Source organism: Physella acuta, unplaced genomic scaffold, assembly GCF_028476545.2.
Source record: "Physella acuta isolate Inbredline_101_S28 unplaced genomic scaffold, ASM2847654v3 ptg000079l, whole genome shotgun sequence".
Lineage (NCBI taxonomy): Eukaryota > Metazoa > Mollusca > Gastropoda > Physidae > Physella > Physella acuta.
This window is the reverse complement of record NW_026731599.1, coordinates 569,086-591,800: the sequence shown is the minus strand read 5'-3', so window position 1 is coordinate 591,800 and position 22,715 is coordinate 569,086. Positions and strand designations below refer to the sequence as shown.

The window sequence follows — 22,715 nt, the reverse complement described above, 5'->3', positions numbered from 1 at the left end:
GTAGCCCACAGCATCCCTTGTGTTACAGTAGCCCACTGCATCCCTTGTGTTACAGTAGCCCACTGCATCCCTTGTGTTACAAGTTACAGTAGCCCACAGCATCCCTTGTGTTACAGTAGCCCACTGCATCCCTTGTGTTACAGGTTACAGTAGCCCACAGCATCCCTTGTGTTACAGTAGCCCACAGCATCCCTTGTGTTACAGTAGCCCACAGCATCCCTTGTGTTACAGTAGCCCACAGCATCCCTTGTGTTACAGTTTACAGTAGCCCACAGCATCCCTTGTGTTACAGTAGCCCACAGCATCCCTTGTGTTACAGTTTACAGTAGCCCACAGCATCCCTTGTGTTACAGTAGCCCACAGCATCCCTTGTGTTACAGTAGCCCACTGCATCCCTTGTGTTACAGTTTACAGTAGCCCACTGCATCCCTTGTGTTACAGTAGCCCACTGCTCCAAGCCAAATGATTAAAGACAAATTATTTCAGGGGAAAATATTACACTTCAAATATCGCCAGACAAAGACACAAGTTCTCTTTTGATTTAAAAAATATATTTATTGTCATTGAAACAAGGTTAACATGTTGATTTAAAAACATTTAAAAATATAACAGGCATGAAATGAATGAGGTTGTATTGAAAGAACTCCTGACATTTAAAAATGTAACAGGCATGAAATGAATGAGGTTGTATTGAAAGAACTGACATTTAAAAATGTAACAGGCATGAAATGAATGAGGATATATTGAAAGAAGTCCTGATTGATATTTTTCAACCACAAATCAGCGTCATTCAACACTGTGTGTGTGTGTGTGTGTGTGTGTGTGTCATATACCATCAGTTGCCCTCTTCAAGTAGAGGCACTATGTCATTTATACCGCATACCTGATGTCATTTATACCACATACCTGATGTCATTCATACCGCATACCTGATGTCATTCATACCACATACCTGATGTCATTCATACCACATACCTGATGTCATTCATACCACATACCTGATGTCATTTATACCACATACCTGATGTCATTCATACCGCATACCTGATGTCATTCATACCACAAACCTGATGTCATTCATACCACAAACCTGATGTATATCATAAGTTGTTGCAAGCATCAAAGTAGTACTAAGGTTGATGAAAGAATACAACAAACTAGCCTTCCATTCTAACTGACCTAATACAACAAACTAGCCTTCCATTTGAACTGACCTAATACAACAAACTAGCCTTCCATCCTAACTGACCTAATAAAACAAACTAGCCTTCCATTTGAACTGACCTAATACAACAAACTAGCCTTCCATCCTAACTGACCTAATACAACAAACTAGCCTTCCATGTGAACTGAGCTAATACAACAAACTAGCCTTCCATTCAAACTGACCTAATACAACAAACTAGCCTTCCATCCTAACTGAGCTAATACAACAAACTAGCCTTCCATTTGAACTGACCTAATACAACAAACTAGCCTTCCATTTGAACTGACCTAATACAACAAACTAGCCTTCCATCCTAACTGACCTAATACAACAAACTAGCCTTCCATTTGAACTGACCTAATACAACAAACTAGCCTTCCATTTGAACTGACCTAATACAACAAACTAGCCTTCCATCCTAACTGAGCTAATACCTTTCAGACATAATAAGAACAACTAAAGCTGACCAGCCAGTAAATGGATGAGAGCCACGACCTTGACCGTTGCTGTCGCTGTAGTTCTCCCAAATGTATCCAGTGCGCTGGAACTCTCTAAACATATTGCTGACCAGATTGGTGCGCAGGCGCGTGTAGACGTCTTGAGCCAAGTGCTGGTAGGGTCCTGGCGCAGTGCTATAGTGCTTCAGGGCAGACAGGCACAGGTAGTTCATGTTGACCCATATGGGTCCCCTCCAGTAGGGCGGGTCATGCTCCGTATTGAAGCGGCCATAAAACTTGGACTTGCGACTGATGGAGCGCAGACCAAAGTCTGTCCACAGCTTGTCGCGGTCAGTCAGGTCAGTCAGTATCTGCTGCAGCTTGGGCGAGTCGGGCTCCACCAGACCCAGCAGCATGGGGAAAAGACTGACGTAGCCAAACGCGTCAACAAACTGATACGTCGGCTCGCTCAGGACAACGCGGACCTTGTCCGGGTCAACGTTTGTGGGGGGGCGGTGCGCTGTCTGGACGTGTTTGGGCTTCTCTAGCCTGGCCTTGTCTGTGTGCAGGCCGTAGTCGCTGTACTGCTTGCCCCTGGCTGACCAGTGGAGCTGGTCCAGCAGCTTGTTGTCCGCAAGCAGCTGGTACGTGGCCTCGTATTCCCCACCATCTTTGCCCAGAGCTACAGCGATGTCACGCATGACCCCAGCGGCCAGCGCGATCCAACACCTCAGATCTAAATGTCTCTCATCATCAGTGGGGTGGGAAGCTCGTGGGTAGTCATCTAAACCAGAGGTCAAGGTCAACGGGTTTAGCTGCTTGGTGGTGGTTGCGTCCCTGCCGTGCCAGCGGTACGTGAAGGCTTGAGCCCCAGCCTGGCTCGTGTTGTAGTACTGGAACCAGGCCTGAAGGCGCGGGTACAGGGCGGACAAGTACGCCATGTCCGATGCTGCGCTGCTGTTCACCATACTTCTGACCAGACCCTGCAGTGGCAGGAAAAAAGTGGGCGGGTTGGCATTTGAATTTCTCTGGACCACAAACTGGGCAGGGACCTTGGCTCTGGCCTCGTCCCCCAGGATCTGTTCCCTGGGTATCCAGCCCTCCACGTTCATCAAGTCCAGCCAGTGGCCAATGATCTCTTTGGACATTTCTTCATCCCAGGCAGCAATCAGCAGGTTGTGGAAGCCCTCGTCCCAGAGAAAACCTCGGGGGAAAAAAGGCCGGGATGGGACGCCAGTGTAGAGAGGGGCCTCCCAGTACTTGACCGGCTCCTTGGTGTAGCTGGACTGCACCAGGGAGGAGCCGTAGAAGTAGCCGACGCTACCCAGCATGTTACTTAAAGCAGCTTGAGCAAACTTCTGCTCTAGGTCGCTGTAACCTTTCTCCTTGAGCCTGAAGAGCTTGTGGAACTTGTCCTGGAACTGCTGGAGCTTGTGCTGCAGGATGGCAGTCAAGACCTGACCTGACAACTCCTCAGCTCTCTGATCAAAGCTGGAGGACTGGTAGACAAGTTCCACAGAGAAGGGCAGCTGGGCTGTCACCTGTTTGACAACCAAGTTTGGCTGCCCAACTCCCTGCGGCAGCCTGCGTCCAGCCAGCTTGAAGTAGGGGATGGTGCGAGCTTTGTCCCAAGCGTCCACCTTAAGGCCTGCCACCAGCACCTCCTTCAGCTGGTCCAGCTGGCTGGCGTGGCTCACCAGGTAACTCTCCTTCCTGCTGGCCCCGTCAGGAGCCACAAACTTGAGCCTGAACCCCCCCAACTCCTGGCTCCAGCCCCGCACAGAGCTAAGCTGACCTTTGACCACTTCTGGCTCCAGCTGACCATTGTTGGACTCGAGCGCGGCGTAGAAAAAGCTGGACACCACCACACCAGATGACTGAGGTTCCTGGAACATTCAAGTCATCAGTCATTGTTTACACCATGCCTTCATGACATCAATCTTTACACTGAGATGTAAGCAGAACATCAACATGCCTTCATGACATCAATCTTTACACTGAGATGTAAGCAGAACATCAAAGTAAATAAGGAAGCATTTTCTCCAACCCCACTATATTTTTTACAGCTCTCATCAACAGCCCTTTCACTGTCCTAATGTAGTTATTTTCTACCCATCAATATCCTAATGTAGCTATTTTCTACCCATCAATATCCTAATGTAGTTATTTTCTACCCATCAATATCCTAATCTAGCTATTTTATACCCATCAATATCCTAATCTAGCTATTTTATACCCATCAATATCCTAATCTAGCTATTTTATACCCATCAATATCCTAATCTAGCTATTTTATACCCATCAATATCCTAATCTAGCTATTTTATACCCATCAATATCCTAATCTAGCTATTTTATACCCATCAATATCCTAATCTAGCTATTTTCTACCCATCAATATCCTAATCTAGCTATTTTCTACCCATCAATATCCTAATCTAGCTATTTTATACCCATCAATATCCTAATCTAGCTATTTTATACCCATCAATATCCTAATCTAGCTATTTTATACCCATCAATATCCTAATCTAGCTATTTTCTACCCATCAATATCCTAATGTAGCTATTTTCTACCCATCAATATCCTAATCTAGCTATTTTCTACCCATCAATATCCTAATCTAGCTATTTTATACCCATCAATATCCTAATCTAGCTATGTTCTACCCATCAATATCCTAATGTAGCTATTTTCTACCCATCAATATCCTAATGTAGCTATTTTATACCCATCAATATCCTAATCTAGCTATTTTCTACCCATCAATATCCTAATGTAGCTATTTTATACCCATCAATATCCTAATCTAGCTATTTTCTACCCATCAATATCCTAATGTAGCTATTTTATACCCATCAATATCCTAATGTAGCTATTTTCTTCCCATCAATATCCTAATGTAGCTATGTTCTACCCATCAATATCCTAATCTAGCTATTTTCTTCCCATCAATGTTCTCATGTAGCTATTTTCTTCCCATCAATTGTGTGCAGTGCCAAAATTTTACATTGTAGTCACTGGATTATTTTGTTGGATAATAATCCATCTATTTTTATCCAGTCTAATAAAGATAGCATGATATATTTAGCCTGAGTAAATGTAAAGCGACTTACTTTGGGAAGAAAGTGAATTCTTGCGGTCCAGTCCCCCCCATGGTGACCACCTGGCTGTTTGACAAACTCCGTCTTGACCAGGTACAGCTTCTCCTGCAGCTCCTGCACACCAAAGCTGGTCCCATCATGCACCAGCCAGGTGTAGCTCTCAAGGCCGTCCCCCTGGTCACACCAGTGGCGCAGTGGGGGGGGCATCTGACCACTCAGCTCCGTCATCCACATCAGCCCAAACACCGGGGAGGTGGGGCTGCGAGATTTGACTCCAAAGTAGGTGTGGGGTCTGGTCAAACAAACACAGAGATAGAGATTTGACTCCAAAGTAGGTGTGGGGTCTGGTCAAACACAGAGATAGAGATTTGAGACCACAGAGAGATTTGACACCACATTTAATGTACAGCTTTCTGTGCTGGTAAGTGTAATGTGGGACTATAGGCTGGTAAGTGTAATGTGGGACTATAGGCTGGTAAGTGTAATGTGGGACTGTAAGCTGGTAAGTGTAATGTGTGACTGTAGGCTGGTAAGTGTAATGTGGGACTGTAGGCTGGTAAGTGTAATGTGGGACTGTAAGCTGGTAAGTGTAATGTGGGACTGTGGTAAGTGTAATGTGGGACTGTAAGCTGGTAAGTGTAATGTGTGACTGTAAGCTGGTAAGTGTAATGTGTGACTGTAAGCTGGTAAGTGTAATGTGGGACTGTAAGCTGGTAAGTGTAATGTGGGACTGTAGGCTGGTAAGTGTAATGTGTGACTGTAAGCTGGTAAGTGTAATGTGGGACTGTAAGCTGGTAAGTGTAATGTGGGACTGTAAGCTGGTAAGTGTAATATGGGACTGTAAGCTGGTAAGTGTAATGTGGGACTGTAAGCTGGTAAGTGTAATGTGGGACTGTAGGCTGGTAAGTGTAATGTGGGACTGTAGGCTGGTAAGTGTGGCACTGTAAGCTGGTAAGTGTAATGTGGGACTGTAGGCTGGTAAGTGTAATGTGGGACTGTAGGCTGGTAAGTGTAATGTGGGACTGTAGGCTGGTAAGTGTAATGTGGGACTGTAGGCTGGTAAGTGTAATGTGGGACTGTAAGCTGGTAAGTGTAATGTGGGACTGTAAGCTGGTAAGTGTAATGTGCGACTGTAAGCTGGTAAGTGTAATGTGGGACTGTAGGCTGGTAAGTGTAATGTGGGACTGTAAGCTGGTAAGTGTAATGTGGGACTAAGCTTCTAGTGGGACCATCAAGCTAAAACCCCCAAAACCTGGTAGGTTTAACAGGAGCTAAACCAACCTGTAGGTCCCCCAAAACCTGGTAGGTTTAACAGGAGCTAAACTAACCTGTAGGTCCCCCAAAACCTGGTAGGTTTAACAGGAGCTAAACCAACCTGTAGGTCCCCAAAACCTGGTAGGTTTAACAGGAGCTAAACTAACCTGTAGGTCCCCCAAAACCTGGTAGGTTTAACAGGAGCTAAACCAACCTGTAGGTCCCCAAAACCTGTCAGGTTTAACAGGAGCTAAACCAACCTGTAGGTCCCCCAAAACCTGGTAGGTTTAACAGGAGCTAAACCAACCTGTAGGTCCCCAAAACCTGGTAGGTTTAACAGGAGCTAAACCAACCTGTAGGTCCCCCAAAACCTGTCGGGTTTAACAGGAGCTAAACCAACCTGTAGGTCCCCCAAAACCTGGTAGGTTTAACAGGAGCTAAACTAACCTGTAGGTCCCCAAAACCTGGTAGGTTTAACAGGAGCTAAACTAACCTGTAGGTCCCCCAAAAACCTGGTAGGTTTAACAGGAGCTAAACCAACCTGTAGGTCCCCAAAACCTGTCAAGTTTAACAGGAGCTAAACCAACCTGTAGGTCCCCCAAAACCTGGTAGGTTTAACAGGAGCTAAACCAACCTGTAGGTCCCCAAAACCTGGTAGGTTTAACAGGAGCTAAACCAACCTGTAGGTCCCCCAAAACCTGGTAGGTTTAACAGGAGCTAAACCAACCTGTAGGTCCCCAAAACCTGGTAGGTTTAACAGGAGCTAAACCAACCTGTAGGTCCCCCAAAACCTGGTAGGTTTAACAGGAGCTAAACTAACCTGTAGGTCCCCCAAAACCTGTCAGGTTTGACAGAGGGCAGAGAACTGTTGTCTGAGATGATTTTAGGGGCGGGGTGTGGCGTAATGATGATGTCTTGTAGATACTGCTGATAGCGGTACCAGCCAATCAGGCTGACAGAGACCAGTAGAACAGCTAAGCCACAAACTTTGGCCCCATACGTATCCAATCTTCCATGAGAACCTGTCCCATCTTCCTGGCTGTCTGGCTGTATAATGCCTCTGGGCTTTTGTTTCACTCTGCTGCGTAACTCAGATTTTGACATGGTCAGACACTTTCTACCTTACTAGAAGAAAGATTTGTTAGATACTTTCTACCTTACCAGAAAAAAGTTTTGTATTAAACCAAATACAATGAACGTTAAGCTAATTTAAAGCTAGCATTTAGAAATAAATATTATTAATCTTGCTATTTTAATAGGTCAATTAGATATAATTATGTTGCAACCTATAGTGGAGAATGTATTTATTTATTCTCTGAAAAGTGAAATTTATTTAGCAATATTGTTGACAATGACATGGATAAAAAATGTATATTTTTAGATGTTGCCATCAAAGTGGCCGTAAAGAAAAAACTTAAGCTTGAAAATAATTCATAAAAATAATATTTTTAGAATCAATTTTATTAAAGTTGCAAATCTAGAGAACTTCAAATAATTTTTTGAGTTTAAGTTTTAGGTACATTTCTATTATTTCCATCAAGCCTAAGTTATGACATGAAGTTTCACTTTCGTAAGACAAATTTTGATTGGCTGTACAGGTACCGTGTGATCAGTTTTCTGAAAACCCCACTTCATAAATAAGCTCAACGTAATTTGTAATCAAAACTTTGCAGATATAATTTTTAAATAAAATTGGTCCAGTGTTTGAAAAATTGATTTTATTTTTAAAAAATTGTATTGCCGAAGTTCTCAGTACAAATTACCATGGTTTTTTTTAAAGTAATTTGAAAGAAATGTGACTAGTTAATAAGGCTTTAGTACAAGTATATTGTGTATCAAATATAATGCAGTATTTAGCATTTGGGCAAAGGGAAGATAACTTGCATATAAAACCTGCCCAGAAGCTGATTTTTCAAATTTTGCTTTTACCACTGTCTCTTATTAATTTAAAATTAATATGGTATTTATTTCCATTTTACAAAGCAACCAAATGTTCAAAATCTACTGAGGTTCAGTTTTACAAAGCAACCAAATTTTCAAAATCTACTGAGGTTCAGTTTTACAAAGCAACCAAATTTTCAAAATCTACTGAGGTTCAGTTTTACAAAGCAACCAAATTTTCAAAATCTACTGAGGTTCAGTTTTACAAAGCAACCAAATTTTCAAAATCTACTGAGGTTCAGTTTTACAAAGCAACCAAATTTTCAAAATCTACTGAGGTTCAGTTTTCACCTAATCCAGTTACGTTTTATTTTCTTTTATGTTTGCCTTAAAAAAATTCATTTGAAAACAATATATGCTGTAAATCAACTGTATTTTAATAGAAAAACATTTGTCTGCTCAAAAAAACTTTATAACATAAGTTGAATAAATCACATGTGATTCTTATTTTATCAAGCAAATGTGATTAAATTTTGCAAATACATTTTTATAAATTTTAAAAAATTCAGACCTCCATCTGCCATATTCTTTTTTCCTTTAAATTAGTCAAAGTAAAAATAAAGCATACCACCAAACAGAAAGAAGTCTGTACAATTATTAATGCAAATTTACATAAAAGAACCACCCCTATTTCATACTTTGTCAGTAAAATTCAAATAAATTTTGCAAATATATATTTTATAAAATTTTCATTCATTTTTGTTTCCCACTCGCTACATTTTTTTTTTTACAGAGCTTATATTAGATTAGATTCTAGATCTAAAATTGGAAAAAAAATATTTCTCATTTTTTCTATTTAAGCTAGAAATATAAATTTGCTCCCTCAAACTAACTTGTATGATTTTGTGATAAAATACTCAAAAAACTCATTTTTTAGGCTACTAATTGAATAATAGGGCCTAGGCCTAATAATAATAAATTATTAATAAACCAAACACAATATCTAGGCCCTAAACATTAAAATAGGACAGGTCTCAATGCTATTAAATATTAATTTTATTATTTTAGGTAGGCTACCTAAAAGTAGGCTAGATTTTAGCTTAGATTACCTAATTTTCTACTCTACCACTACCATTAGTAATTACTAATTAGACCTAGATTCTAGTAATTAATAATTAGTCCTAGATTCTAGTAAATTAGGCCCTCTCTGCAGGACTAGCTCTAGCCCAGTCTAGGACCTATACTTATAGATCTACTAGATCTAGAATCTAGGTGTTGTAAAAAGTATAGAGATACTAAGAATAACTAAGATAGAGCATACTAGATCTAGATCTAGATCTACATCTAGATCTAGATCTAGATTTAGATCTATATCTAAACGAGATCTAGATCTACATCTAGATCTAATCTCGATCTAGATCTATGTATCAGATTCGGTAATCTATCGTTTTGGGTACGTAAAATCGCCCGCGGCTATTAATGTACGAAAACGTTACCTCATTGTCAAGGCTGTAATAGAAGTATATTGTGATATGTTTGTGTCAAATAAAACTAGATAAATGATTTTACGTACCCAAAACGATAGATTACCTCAGATTCTTCTACTAAGACACTAAGATCATAGACATAGACTAGATATAGAATCTAGTTCATAGGCCACCAAATCGTATTTATTTAGAAATCTAGTATTTAAGAACTAGATTCTAATCCCCCTAGATCTAGACTAGATCTAGATTCTAGATCTAGATTTTCTAGAGATCTAAACTAAAGTATGAAAGTAGGAAAAGCCAAGGCGATCTCAGTTCTGTAAAGGTTGGGGGGAGGGGGATATTTAAACCTAAATGTAACAAAACTTTTAATTTCCACTCCCCCAACGAAGACAGCATATTCATAGAATTATTTCTTTAATTAATAGTCTATGAGCTGTGTTTTTAACAACTTGTTTTCAGGTGTGCCCCGCGATAATATCGTTTTTGTACGTGTACAAGTTTGCAATCACTAGGCCGGCGCGGAAACGATACTGTTACGATTTTCGATGTCGCAAAATGAAAGCCAGATAATAATGTGAGATACTTGTCAAAAAAACTTTACAACCTCGAATTCTAAGTGTTATTTTCTTGGGTTATCATCAGGTTATGGTGTGTTGAAATCTTTGACTAGTGACAAGTGAGCTACAAATTTCCCCCAAACTATTAAATAACTAAAATCTGAAGTCATAAAAAAATGTGGTCAGCAAAAGATATCTCAAGAAATAAATAATAGATCTAGCTAGACTTAGATCTAGATCACAAAAAGATTGTTTTAGAAAAGGGGTCATCCATTTATGACGTACACAATATTTTTTATATTTTGGACCCCCCCCCCTCCAAAAAAATCCACTATTTCCCTTATAAAAGTCCATACGCGTCCGCAAAAGTCAATTTTTTTCGGACCCCCCCCCCCCCCCGTATAGACGTCATAAATGGATGACCCCAAAGCGTACCTTCTCACAATAAAAAAATAAATTTAAAAAATAGATCATTCAATCAATCAACCTAACTATCTAATATCTATCTATCTACCTACCCTCCCTACCTAGTACCTACCTACCTATCAATCTCTCTTTCTCTTTATATATATATATATATATATATATATATATATATATATATATATATATATATATATATATATATATATATATATATATATATATATATATATATATATATGTATATATATATATATATATATATATATATATATATATATATATATATATATATATATATATATATATATATATATATATATATATATATATATATATAAAGCAATGTATGTGTGTGTGTGTGTTTTTTATTCATAACCACACCTTTCGTCCGATCGCTGTGAAACTTTGGGAAGTTGTTAAGAATAATCCCGGGAAGGTTTCTGTGGAATTCTTTTTTAATTCGCAGGGTTGGCGCCCCGACAGGGCACGATTAGATTCTTTTTTATGTACCATTCATCGGATCGCCATGAAACTTTGGGGAGTAGATGAGAATACGCCCGAGAAGATTTCTGCGAAAAAAATAATTAAATTTCTTTTGGGCGGCGCTCGGGAGGGTGCTATTTTTGCCAATACACGATTTGGCGCCCAGAGTTCCAGAGAGGCTATGTTAGCACTTGATAGCGGGTAAGTGGTACTACTACATTCAAGAATTGTACACCAAGTGAACAGCGAACAATATGCGGATAATAGTGCAGAACATTAGTAATTTATAAGTTCATTTGCGTCGTTTTTATTTTAAGAAAATCGGAAATAGAGTAATATGCTACTTCCGTTCACCGGAAATCACTCATTATTTGAAAGAAAACAGAGAATTGGATATTTTATTTATAGGTGAAATTTTATCTATCTATCAGAAACAGTATTCAAGTTACAGGAGAACTTCTGGTCTAACCCGTAAGCTTCATACTTCATACATAGCATGTCAGATACCCCAGTCGCAGCTCATACGCACATCAAACATTTTCACCAGTTGTTTTTCTCCTGGTTAAAGGTGTTGAAAAGATGAAGAAAAGACTTTGACAATGACGGTACAACTGTGACACCCAGGCCCCACAGAGTGCCGACTGTTCTAGCAAGACCACAAGAACTGGGATATTTTGACGCTCTTCGTGGCCTATTAAATGCTGAACTACACAACATTCTAACCATTGTCGACCTCAACACAAAACAGCACATTCCTTCTTCTGATCAGCTGATTACTTCCCTTCCACCCCGCTTGCTGATCCCACGCCCACATAACTGCCGGAAAAATCGATACACTTGTACAGGGAGATAGCAGGTAAAAATCAATCAGCTCTAGGCTTCAATGTTTACTGCAGCAGTCTAGACAGAATACAGGTAGACCTGTGACACTAGACCTGTGACACTAGACCTGTGACACTAGACCTGTGACACTAGACCTGTGACACTAGACCTGTGACACTAGACCTGTGACACTAGACCTGTGACACTAGACCTGTGACACTAGACCTGTGACACTAGACCTGTGACACTAGACCTGTGGCACTAGACCTGTGACACTAGGCCTGTGACACTAGACCTGTGACACTAGACTCGTGACACTAGACCTGTGACACTAGACCTGTGACACTAGACCTGTGACACTAGACCTGTGACACTAGACCTGTGACACTAGACCTGTGACACTAGACCTGTGACACTAGACCTGTGACACTAGACCTGTGACACTAGACCTGTGACACTAGACCCGTGACACTAGACCTGTGACACTAGACCTGTGACACTAGACCTGTGACACTAGACCTGTGACACTAGACCTGTGATACTAGACCTGTGACACTGTGTCACTAGACCTGTAACACTAGACCTGTGACACTAGACCTGTGACACTAGACCTGTGACACTACACATAGTCCAGGCAAATAACTACCCACATTCGCTCATAGTGGGGGGGGGGGAGGAGGAGGAGAGAAGGCAGCAGTGTCCACCCTCATCCCCCCACAGAAAAAATTGATCAAATGTAAACAGGAAATTTGCTGTCACAATCCTTAGAACTATCCGCACCCCCGGAGCAAAATACCACACCCTAACTAATTATACGCACCATAACAAAACCAGTGAGCCATACCAGAACCTAGTCAACTTCAACTGATTCTCAGTTTGACCTAATTAATTACTCATCAAAAATTGGAATAGTGTAGATAGTGATGGAAACGTATTTACTTCATGTTTGTGGTTCACACACACACTTGAATATATATATATATATATATATATATATATATATATATATATATATATATATATATATATATATATATATATATATATATATATATATATATAGTTTGACAGGAGCGGTTTGGTAGCAGTAAATATTCACGTTTGAGAAGTTGGTAGTGTATACACCTGCGTTACGGTTGACTGGCATTAACCTTTGACCTCTAGATTCCAGACACTTGTTCGACCTGTAGTGTTCCAGCTATAAGGTCCAAGAGTCAAGCGAACAATCCAAGCAATCAAGAGAGGACCACATCGCTGGACCCCCCGAAAGCTCTTACATGTAGGTACAATCAGCATTAAGTTCTACAACGTTAAGATTAGTACCATGGAGTGTAGTGGAGATCTTTAGGATTATCTTTTACACTGTAATATTTGGATTCATGAAGACAGATTTCTATTTGCACTACCAAACTATTGCTAGCGGTCTCTTTATAATACTGGCTGTATCACACAAAACCACCAATTGTGCTACCGACTGTCTCACACAAAACCACCAATTGTGCTACCGACTGTCTCACACAAAACCACCAATTGTGCTACCGACTGTCTCACACAAAACCACCAATTGTGCTACCGACTGTCTCACACAAAACCACCAATTGTGCTTCTTACAGATTGAACGCTGCACTAGCTGTAAGCTGAAGATGACCCGCGGCATCCCGGTACTCCGCCAGCAGGGTGCATGACGCTCCCAAAAGGGTGCATCTCGGCGCCCAGCGCGCCCCCAGCATGGCGCAAGGCCCGCCAGCTAGCCCCACGGCGCAAGTACCACTTCAGCATCCTCTACCACCAGCCAGGTTGGCCGCCCGTGTTGGAAAACCTGTCCAGTTTGACGCTCAGATTTACCACGTACCTGGCCAAGCAGCTAGAACTCAGGGGATATGTTGGCAGGTCAGTGCTCAAAGGGACATAATCACTGCTTCAATAATTCGTGGGTATTGTGGCCGTTCAGTGCTCAAAGGGACAATCACTGCTTCAATAATTCGTGGGTATTGTGGCCGTTCAGTGCTCAAAGGGACATAATCACTGCTTCATTAATTCGTGGGTATTGTGGCCGTTCAGTGCTCAAAGGGACATAATCACTGCTTCAATAATTCGTGGGTATTGTGGCCGTTCAGTGCTCAAAGGGACATAATCACTGCTTCAATAATTCGTGGGTATTGTGGCCGTTCAGAGCTCAAAGGGACATAATCACTGCTTCATTAATTCGTGGGTATTGTGGCCGTTCAGTGCTCAAAGGGACATAATCACTGCTTCAATAATTCGTGGGTATTGTGGCCGTTCAGAGCTCAAAGGGACATAATCACTGCTTCATTAATTCGTGGGTATTGTGGCCGTTCAGAGCTCAAAGGGACATAATCACTGCTTCAATAATTCGTGGGTATTGTGGCCGTTCAGTGCTCAAAGGGATATAATCACTGCTTCAATAATTCGTGGGTATTGTGGCCGTTCAGTGCTCAAAGGGATATAATCACTGCTTCAATAATTCGTGGGTATTGTGGCCGTTCAGTGCTCAAAGGGATATAATCACTGCTTCAATAATTCGTGGGTATTGTGGCCGTTCAGTGCTCAAAGGGACATAATCACTGCTTCAATAATTCGTGAGTATTGTGGCCGTTCAGTGCTCAAAGGGACATAATCACTGCTTCATTAATTCGTGGGTATTGTGGCCGTTCAGTGCTCAAAGGGACATAATCACTGCTTCATTAATTCGTGGGTATTGTGGCCGTTCAGTGCTCAAAGGGACATAATCACTGCTTCAATAATTCGTGGGTATTGTGGCCGTTCAGTGCTCAAAGGGACATAATCACTGCTTCAATAATTCGTGAGTATTGTGGCCGTTCAGTGCTCAAAGGGACATAATCACTGCTTCATTAATTCGTGGGTATTGTGGCCGTTCAGTGCTTAAAGGGATATAATCACTGCTTCAATAATTCGGGGTCAGGTATGAAAGAGATTTCTCAAGCCTATATAATAATGCTGTGTTTTGTTATTTTCTAGCACTCATCACTCCACGAGTGCCGTGGCATGCAGCCGTTGGTCAGCAGACCTGACCGACATTTTATCGGAGTGTTCACTGGTGTTGGTGGTCGTCACGCTGGACACAGAACTCGAGCACCTGCTGGAAGCTTGCCGGACCGTTGATCGTCTGCTCGTCTGCCGGCTCGGCCTGACCCAGCTGCCGGACACACACCAGATGGTTGTAGACTTCAGCCCCTGGGGGTGGGGCCAGACGCCAGCGTCCAGCCAGGAAGGTAGGGTCCACGTCATGACAAGCTTTCCCGTCGGTCTTGGTAGGGTCTAGTCTCGTCATCATAAACTTTCTATTTCAGGTGACGTGATGACGTCATTACAGCCAGTTTTTCAAACCAGCTTCGATTTCGTTGAATGCCAATTGTTAGATCGGTTGGCTAGAGACAACACAGCTACAGACAACAAGACCACAAACTTTCTGGACCACAAGACCACAGACTGTTTAGACCACAAGACCACAGACTGTTTGGACCACAAGACCACAGACTGGCTGGACCACAAGACCACAGACTGGCTGGACCACAAGACCACAGACTGTTTAGACCACAAGACCACAGACTGTTTGGACCACAAGACCACAGACTGGCTGGACCACAAGACCATAGACTGGCTGGACCACAAGACCATAGACTGGCTGGACCACAAGTCCACAGCCTGTTTGGACCACAAGACCACAGACTGTTTAGACCACAAGACCACAGACTGGCTGGACCACAAGACCACAGACTGGCTGGACCACAAGACCACAGACTGGCTGGACCACAAGACCACAGACTGTTTAGACCACAAGACCACAGACTGTTTGGACCACAAGACCACAGACTGGCTGGACCACAAGACCACAGACTGGCTGGACCAGAAGACCACAGACTGGTTGGACCACAGGACCACAGACTGTTTGGACCACAAGACCACAGACTGTTTGGACCACAAGACCACAGACTGGCTGGACCACAAGACCATAGACTGGCTGGACCACAAGACCACAGACTGTTTGGACCACAAGACCAGAGACTGGCTGGACCACAAGACCACAGGCTGTTTGGACCACAAGACCACAGACTGGCTGGACCACAAGACCATAGACTGGCTGGACCACAAGTCCACAGACTGTTTGGACCACAAGACCACAGACTGGCTGGACCACAAGACCATAGACTGGCTGGACCACAAGACCACAGACTGTTTAGACCACAAGACCACAGACTGTTTGGACCACAAGACCACAGACTGTTTGGACCACAAGACCACAGACTGGCTGGACCACAAGACCACAGACTGGCTGAACCACAAGACCACAGACTGGCTGGACCACAAGACCACAGACTGGCTGGACCACAAGACCACAGATTGTTTGGACCACAAGACCATAGACTGGCTGGACCACAAGACCACAGACTGGCTGGACCACAAGACCACAGATTGTTTTAATTACAAGACCACAGACTGTTTGGACCACAAGACCACAGACTGTTTGGACCACAAGACCACAGACTGGCTGGACCACAAGACCACAGACTGTTTGGACCACAAGACCACAGACTGGCTGGACCACAAGACCACAGACTGTTCAGACCACAAGACCACAGACTGTTTGGACCACAAGACCACAGACTGGCTGAACCACAAGACCACAGACTGGCTGGACCACAAGACCATAGACTGGCTGGACCACAAGACCACAGATTGTTTGGACCACAAGACCATAGACTGGCTGGACCACAAGACCACAGACTGGCTGGACCACAAGACCACAGATTGTTTTAATTACAAGACCACAGACTGTTTGGACCACAAGACCACAGACTGTTTGGACCACAAGACCACAGACTGGCTGGACCACAAGACCACAGACTGTTTGGACCACAAGACCATAGACTGGCTGGACCACAAGTCCACAGACTGTTTGGACCACAAGACCACATACTGGTTGAACCACAAGTCCACAGACTGTTTGGACCACAAGACCACAGACTGGCTGGACCACAAAACCACATGCTGTTTGGACCACAAGACCACAGACTGGCTGGACCACAAGACCACAGACTGGCTGGACCACAAGACAACAGACTGGCTGGACCACAAGACCACAGACTGGCTGGACCACAATACCACAGACTGTTTGGACCACAAGACCACAGACTGTTTGGACCACAAGACCACAGACTGTTTGGACCACAAGACCACAGACTGGCTGGACCACAAGACTACAGACTGGCTGGACCACAAGACCACAGACTGGCTGGACCACAAGACCACAGACTGTTTGGACCACAAGACCACAGACTGTTTGGACCACAAGACCACAGACTGTTTGGACCACAAGACCACAGACTGGCTGGACCACAAGACTACAGACTGGCTGGACCACAAGACCACAGACTGGCTGGACCACAAGACCACAGACTGTTTGGACCACAAGACCACAGACTGTTTGGACCACAAGACTACAGACTGTTTGGACCACAAGACCACAGACTGGCTGGACCACAAGACCACAGACTGTTCGGACCACAAGACCACAGACTGGCTGGACCACAAGACCATAGACTGGCTGGACCACAAGACCACAGACTGGCTGGACCACAAGACCAGAGACTGGCTGGACCACAAGACCACAGACTGTTCGGACCACAAGACCACAGACTGTTTGGACCACAAGACCACAGACTGTTTGGACCACAAGACCACAGACTGTTTGGACCACAAGACCACAGACTGGAGAGAGACCAGAGACACCAATAGCTGGGAAGAGACCAGTTGTTTATACCAAAATAGCTTGTGTGAGATGTTCGGCCTTGACCTGTTGAACCAAGGTCGGATCCGGCGAACGAATTTCCTCCGTACTGTTGAGCGACACATTGAGCAGCTAAAGCAGAGAGGACGGACACATTTCTCAGCGGATCTTCTTCTGAGTCCCTACACGCACACCGCTGAGTCAGCTTTCATTTTTTCTCCTGTCACCCAAGATTTGCCAACTGACACCCAATATTTGCCAGCTGTCACCCAAGATTTGCCTACTGACACCCAAGATTTGCCTACTGACACCCAAGATTTGCCTACTGACACCCAATATTTGCCTATTGACACCCAAGATTTGCCTACTGACACCCAAGATTTGCCTACTGACACCCAAGATTTGCCTAACGTTACATTAACTAATCATTCACGAGACGAATTTTTCTTGCATGAACAATTTTTTTCGAAGATTTTGAGCAAGGAGTTTTCACGAAGTGGTGTACCAGACATTGCAAAACTTGACTCACACGTAGGAGAGTTCAAATCAGAGACCACCTGTTGCAGTGGTGTAAACAATCATTTAAATAAAGAAGATTTAGATCAAAATGGCAATTCTATACGTTTAGAGGAAAAACAAACAGAAAATGTAGAACAAACTACCTTACAAACTGAAGATGTAGAACAAACTACCTTACAAACGGGAGATGTAGAACAAACTACCTTACAAACAGAAGATGTAGAACAAACTACCTTACAAACAGAAGATGTAGAAGAAACTACCTTACAAATAGAAGATGTAGAACAAACTACCTTACAAACAGAAGAGGTAGAACAAACTACCTTACAAACTGAAGATGTAGAACAAACTACCTTACAAACAGAAGATGTAGAACAAACTACCTTACAAACAGAAGATGTAGAACAAACTACCTTACAAACAGAACATGTAGAAGAAACTACCTTACAAATAGAAGATGTAGAACAAACTACCTTACAAACAGAAGAGGTAGAACAAACTACCTTACAATCTGAAGATGTAGAACAAACTACCTTACAAACAGAAGATGTTGAACAAACGTCCTTACAAACAGAAGATGTAGAACAAACTACCTTACAAACAGAAGAGGTAGAACAAACTACCTTACAAACAGAAGATGTAAAACAAACTACCTTACAAACAGAACATGTAGAAGAAACTACCTTACAAACAGAAGAGGTAGAACAAACTACCTTACAAACAGAAGAGGTAGAACAAACTATCATACAAACAGAAGAGGTAGAACAAACTATCATACAAACGGGATATCTAGAACTATTTAGCTTACAAACAGAAGATGTTCAGCAAATTACTTTACAAACAGAAGATGTAGAACAAACTACCTTACAAACAGAAGAAGTTGAACAAACTACCTTACAAACGGATGATATAAAACAATCTTCCTTACAAACAAAAGATGTAGAACAAACTACCTTACAAACTGAAGATGTAGAACAAACTACCTTACAAACAGAAGATGTAGAACAAACTATCATACAAACGGGAGATGTAGAACTAACTAACTTACAAACAGAAGATGTTCAGCAAATTACCTTACAAACAGAAGATGTTGAACAAACGTCCTTACAAACAGAAGATGTAGAACAAACTACCTTACAAATAGAAGATGTAGAACAAACTACCTTACAAACAAAAGATGTAGAACAAACTACCTTACAAACAGAACATGTAGAAGAAACTACCTTACAAACAGAACATGTAGAACAAACTACCTTACAAACTGAAGATGTAGAACAAACTACCTTACAAACAGAACATGTAGAAGAAACTACCTTACAAACAGAAGATGTAGAACAAACTACCTTACAAACAGAACATGTAGAAGAAACTACCTTACAAACAGAACATGTAGAACAAACTACCTTACAAACTGAAGATGTAGAACAAACTACCTTACAAACAGAACATGTAGAAGAAACTACCTTACAAACAGAAGCTGTAGAAGAAACTACCTTACAAATAGAAGATGTAGAACAAACTACCTTACAAACAGAAGATGTAGAACAAACTACCCCACAAACAGAACATGTAGAAGAAACTACCTTACAAATAGAACATGTAGTACAAACTACCTTACAAACAGAAGATGTAGAACAAACTACCCCACAAACAGAACATGTAGAAGAAACTACCTTACAAATAGAAGATGTAGAACAAACTACCTTACAAACAGAAGATGTTCAGCAAACTACCTTACAAACAGAAGATGTAGAACAAACTACCTTACAAACTGAAGATGTAGAACAAACTACCTTACAAACAGAAGATGTAGAACAAACTACCTTACAAACAGAAGATGTAGAACAAACTACCTTACAAAGAGAAGATGTAGAACAAACTACCTTACAAACAGAACATGTAGAAGAAACTACCTTACAAATAGAAGATGTAGAACAAACTACCTTACAAACAGAAGAGGTAGAACAAACTACCTTACAATCTGAAGATGTAGAACAAACTACCTTACAAACAGAAGATGTTGAACAAACGTCCTTACAAACAGAAGATGTAGAACAAACTACCTTACAAACAGAAGAGGTAGAACAAACTACCTTACAAACAGAAGATGTAAAACAAACTATCATACAAACGGGATATCTAGAACTAACTAGCTTACAAACAGAAGATGTTCAGCAAATTACTTTACAAACAGAAGATGTAGAACAAACTACCTTACAAACAGAAGAAGTTGAACAAACTACCTTACAAACGGATGATATAAAACACTCTTCCTTACAAACAAAAGATGTAGAACAAACTACCTTACAAACTGAAGATGTAGAACAAACTACCTTACAAACAGAAGATGTAGAACAAACTATCATACAAACGGGAGATGTAGAACTAACTAACTTACAAACAGAAGATGTTCAGCAAATTACCTTACAAACAGAAGATGTTGAACAAACGTCCTTACAAACAGAAGATGTAGAACAAACTACCTTACAAATAGAAGATGTAGAACAAACTACCTTACAAACAAAAGATGTAGAACAAACTACCTTACAAACAGAACATGTAGAAGAAACTACCTTACAAACAGAACATGTAGAACAAACTACCTTACAAGCTGAAGATGTAGAACAAACTACCTTACAAACAGAACATGTAGAAGAAACTACCTTACAAACAGAAGATGTAGAACAAACTACCTTACAAACAGAAGAGGTAGAACAAACTACCTTACAAACAGAAGCTGTAGAAGAAACTACCTTACAAATAGAAGATGTAGAACAAACTACCTTACAAACAGAAGATGTAGAACAAACTACCCCACAAACAGAACATGTAGAAGAAACTACCTTACAAATAGAAGATGTAGAACAAACTACCTTACAAACAGAAGATGTAGAACAAACTACCTTACAAACAGAACATGTAGAAGAAACTACCTTACAAATAGAAGATGTAGAACCATCTACCTTACAAACAGAAGATGTTCAGCAAACTACCTTACAAACAGAAGATGTAGAACAAACTACCTTACAAACAGAATATGTTCAGCAAAGTACCTTACAAACAGAAATTATAGTTCAAACTAACTTACAAACAGAAGATGTAGAACAAACTACCTTACAAACAGAAATTATAGTACAAACTAACTTACAAACAGAAGATGTAGAACAAACTACCTTACAAACAGAAGATGTAGAACAAACTACCTTACAAACAGAAGATTTAGAACAAACTACCTTACAAACACAATATGTAGAACAAACTACCTTACAAACAGAAGATGTAGAACAAACTACCTTACAAACAGAAGATGTAGAACAAACTACCTTACAAACTGAAGATGTAGAACAAACTACCTTACAAACAGAATATGTTCAGCAAACTACCTTACAAACAGAAATTATAGTTCAAACTAACTTACAAACAGAAGATGTAGAACAAACTACCTTACAAACAGAAGATGTTCAGCAAACTACCTTACAAACAGAAATTATAGTACAAACTAACTTAAAAACAGAAGATGTAGAACAAACTACCTTACAAACAGAAGATGTAGAAGAAACTACCTTACAAACAGAAGATGTAGAACAAACTACCTTACAAATAGAAGATGTAGAACAAACTACCTTAAAAACAGAAGATGTAGAACAAACTACCTTACAAACAGAAGATGTAGAACAAACTACCTTACAAACAAAAGATGTAGAACAAACTACCTCACAAACAGAAGATGTAAAACAAACTACCTTACAAACCGAAGAGGTAGAACAAACTATCACACAAACGGGAGATCTAGAACTAACTAGCTTACAAACAGAAGATGTTCAGCAAATTACCTTACAAGCAGAAGATGTAAAACAAACTAACTTACATACAGAAGATGTAGAACTAACTAGCTTACAAACAGAAGATGTTCAGCAAATTACCTTACAAGCAGAAGATGTTCAGCAAATTACCTTACAAGCAGAAGATGTAGAACAAACTTCCTTACATACAGAAGATGTAGAACTAACTAGCTTACAAACAGAAGATGCAAATGGTGAAGATGTGGTCGATTCAGGTAACATAGTAGAAGACACAACAGACCATGGCACATTGAACAACACAGACACAGACAAAAAGCTATGGCTTCTCAACGTTTTTAGAGCTGTTTGTCATGTTCTTTCAAATCCTGAGATGCCATTTCTTGGATGACAAGTGAGATGCCATTTCTTGGATGACAACAACTGAGATGCCATGTCTAGCAAGAACCTTTGTTTTGCTGTATTTGACACATAGCATTATATGTTCCTTCTGTATGTTATTTCTGTGTATGTTTCTTCTAAAACAGCAAATTTTACTGTAGTAAAAGCTTTTGAGTCATGAAACATGTTATGTAATTTAACATAAATTGAGAATAAAATATATATTTTCTATCAGTACTAAGAATTAAGGACCACCTTCTCATAATATTCTAATTAAAAATTTGATATTTGAAAAATAAAAATGAGAATTGAATAATGTTGTTTACTTATAATCTCTGGCACTGATTGTATAGTTATAATAGTACTATGAAATAAAGTAGAATGTGTGAACCTACTGATTCAATAGTGAACTTTGGCTAATAGAATTAAAACAGTGTAACAATATCTCAGTCTCTGTACAGTAAAATTAGGAACATTACTTTCATGTAGTAAAATGTAGGAACATTACTTTCATGTAGTAAAATGTAGGAACATTACTTTCATGCGGTAAAATGTAGGAACATTACTTTCATGCGGTAAAATG

At 40.9% G+C, this 22,715-nt stretch overlaps 2 protein-coding genes across 7 annotated transcripts; one reads left to right on the top strand and one right to left on the bottom strand.

Moving 5' to 3' along the window:
- Positions 1–542: 542 nt before the first annotated feature.
- On the bottom strand, positions 543–9,919 carry LOC131956594 (mannosyl-oligosaccharide glucosidase). Of its 6 annotated transcripts, none has more exons than XM_059321117.1 (4): positions 9,824–9,919; positions 6,824–7,128; positions 4,762–5,041; positions 543–3,530 (listed from the first exon to the last, which is right to left on the bottom strand). In XM_059321117.1, the coding sequence occupies exons 2-4, from the start codon at positions 7,105–7,107 to the stop codon at positions 1,635–1,637; spliced, it is 2,460 nt and encodes an 819-aa protein (XP_059177100.1). In that variant the 5' UTR covers positions 7,108–7,128; positions 9,824–9,919; the 3' UTR covers positions 543–1,634. The 6 variants fall into 6 exon arrangements, with proteins under 6 accessions (XP_059177100.1, XP_059177098.1, XP_059177119.1 ...); XM_059321115.1 differs by having other exon boundaries at positions 9,722–9,877; XM_059321136.1 differs by having other exon boundaries at positions 9,738–9,877.
- A 7,481-nt stretch (positions 9,920–17,400) lies between these two features.
- Positions 17,401–22,682, top strand: LOC131954667 (cytadherence high molecular weight protein 1-like). The gene is made up of 2 exons (XM_059318441.1): positions 17,401–21,921; positions 21,982–22,682. The coding sequence occupies exons 1-2, from the start codon at positions 17,484–17,486 to the stop codon at positions 22,140–22,142; spliced, it is 4,599 nt and encodes a 1,532-aa protein (XP_059174424.1). The 5' UTR covers positions 17,401–17,483; the 3' UTR covers positions 22,143–22,682.
- The last annotated feature ends 33 nt before the right edge of the window (positions 22,683–22,715 follow it).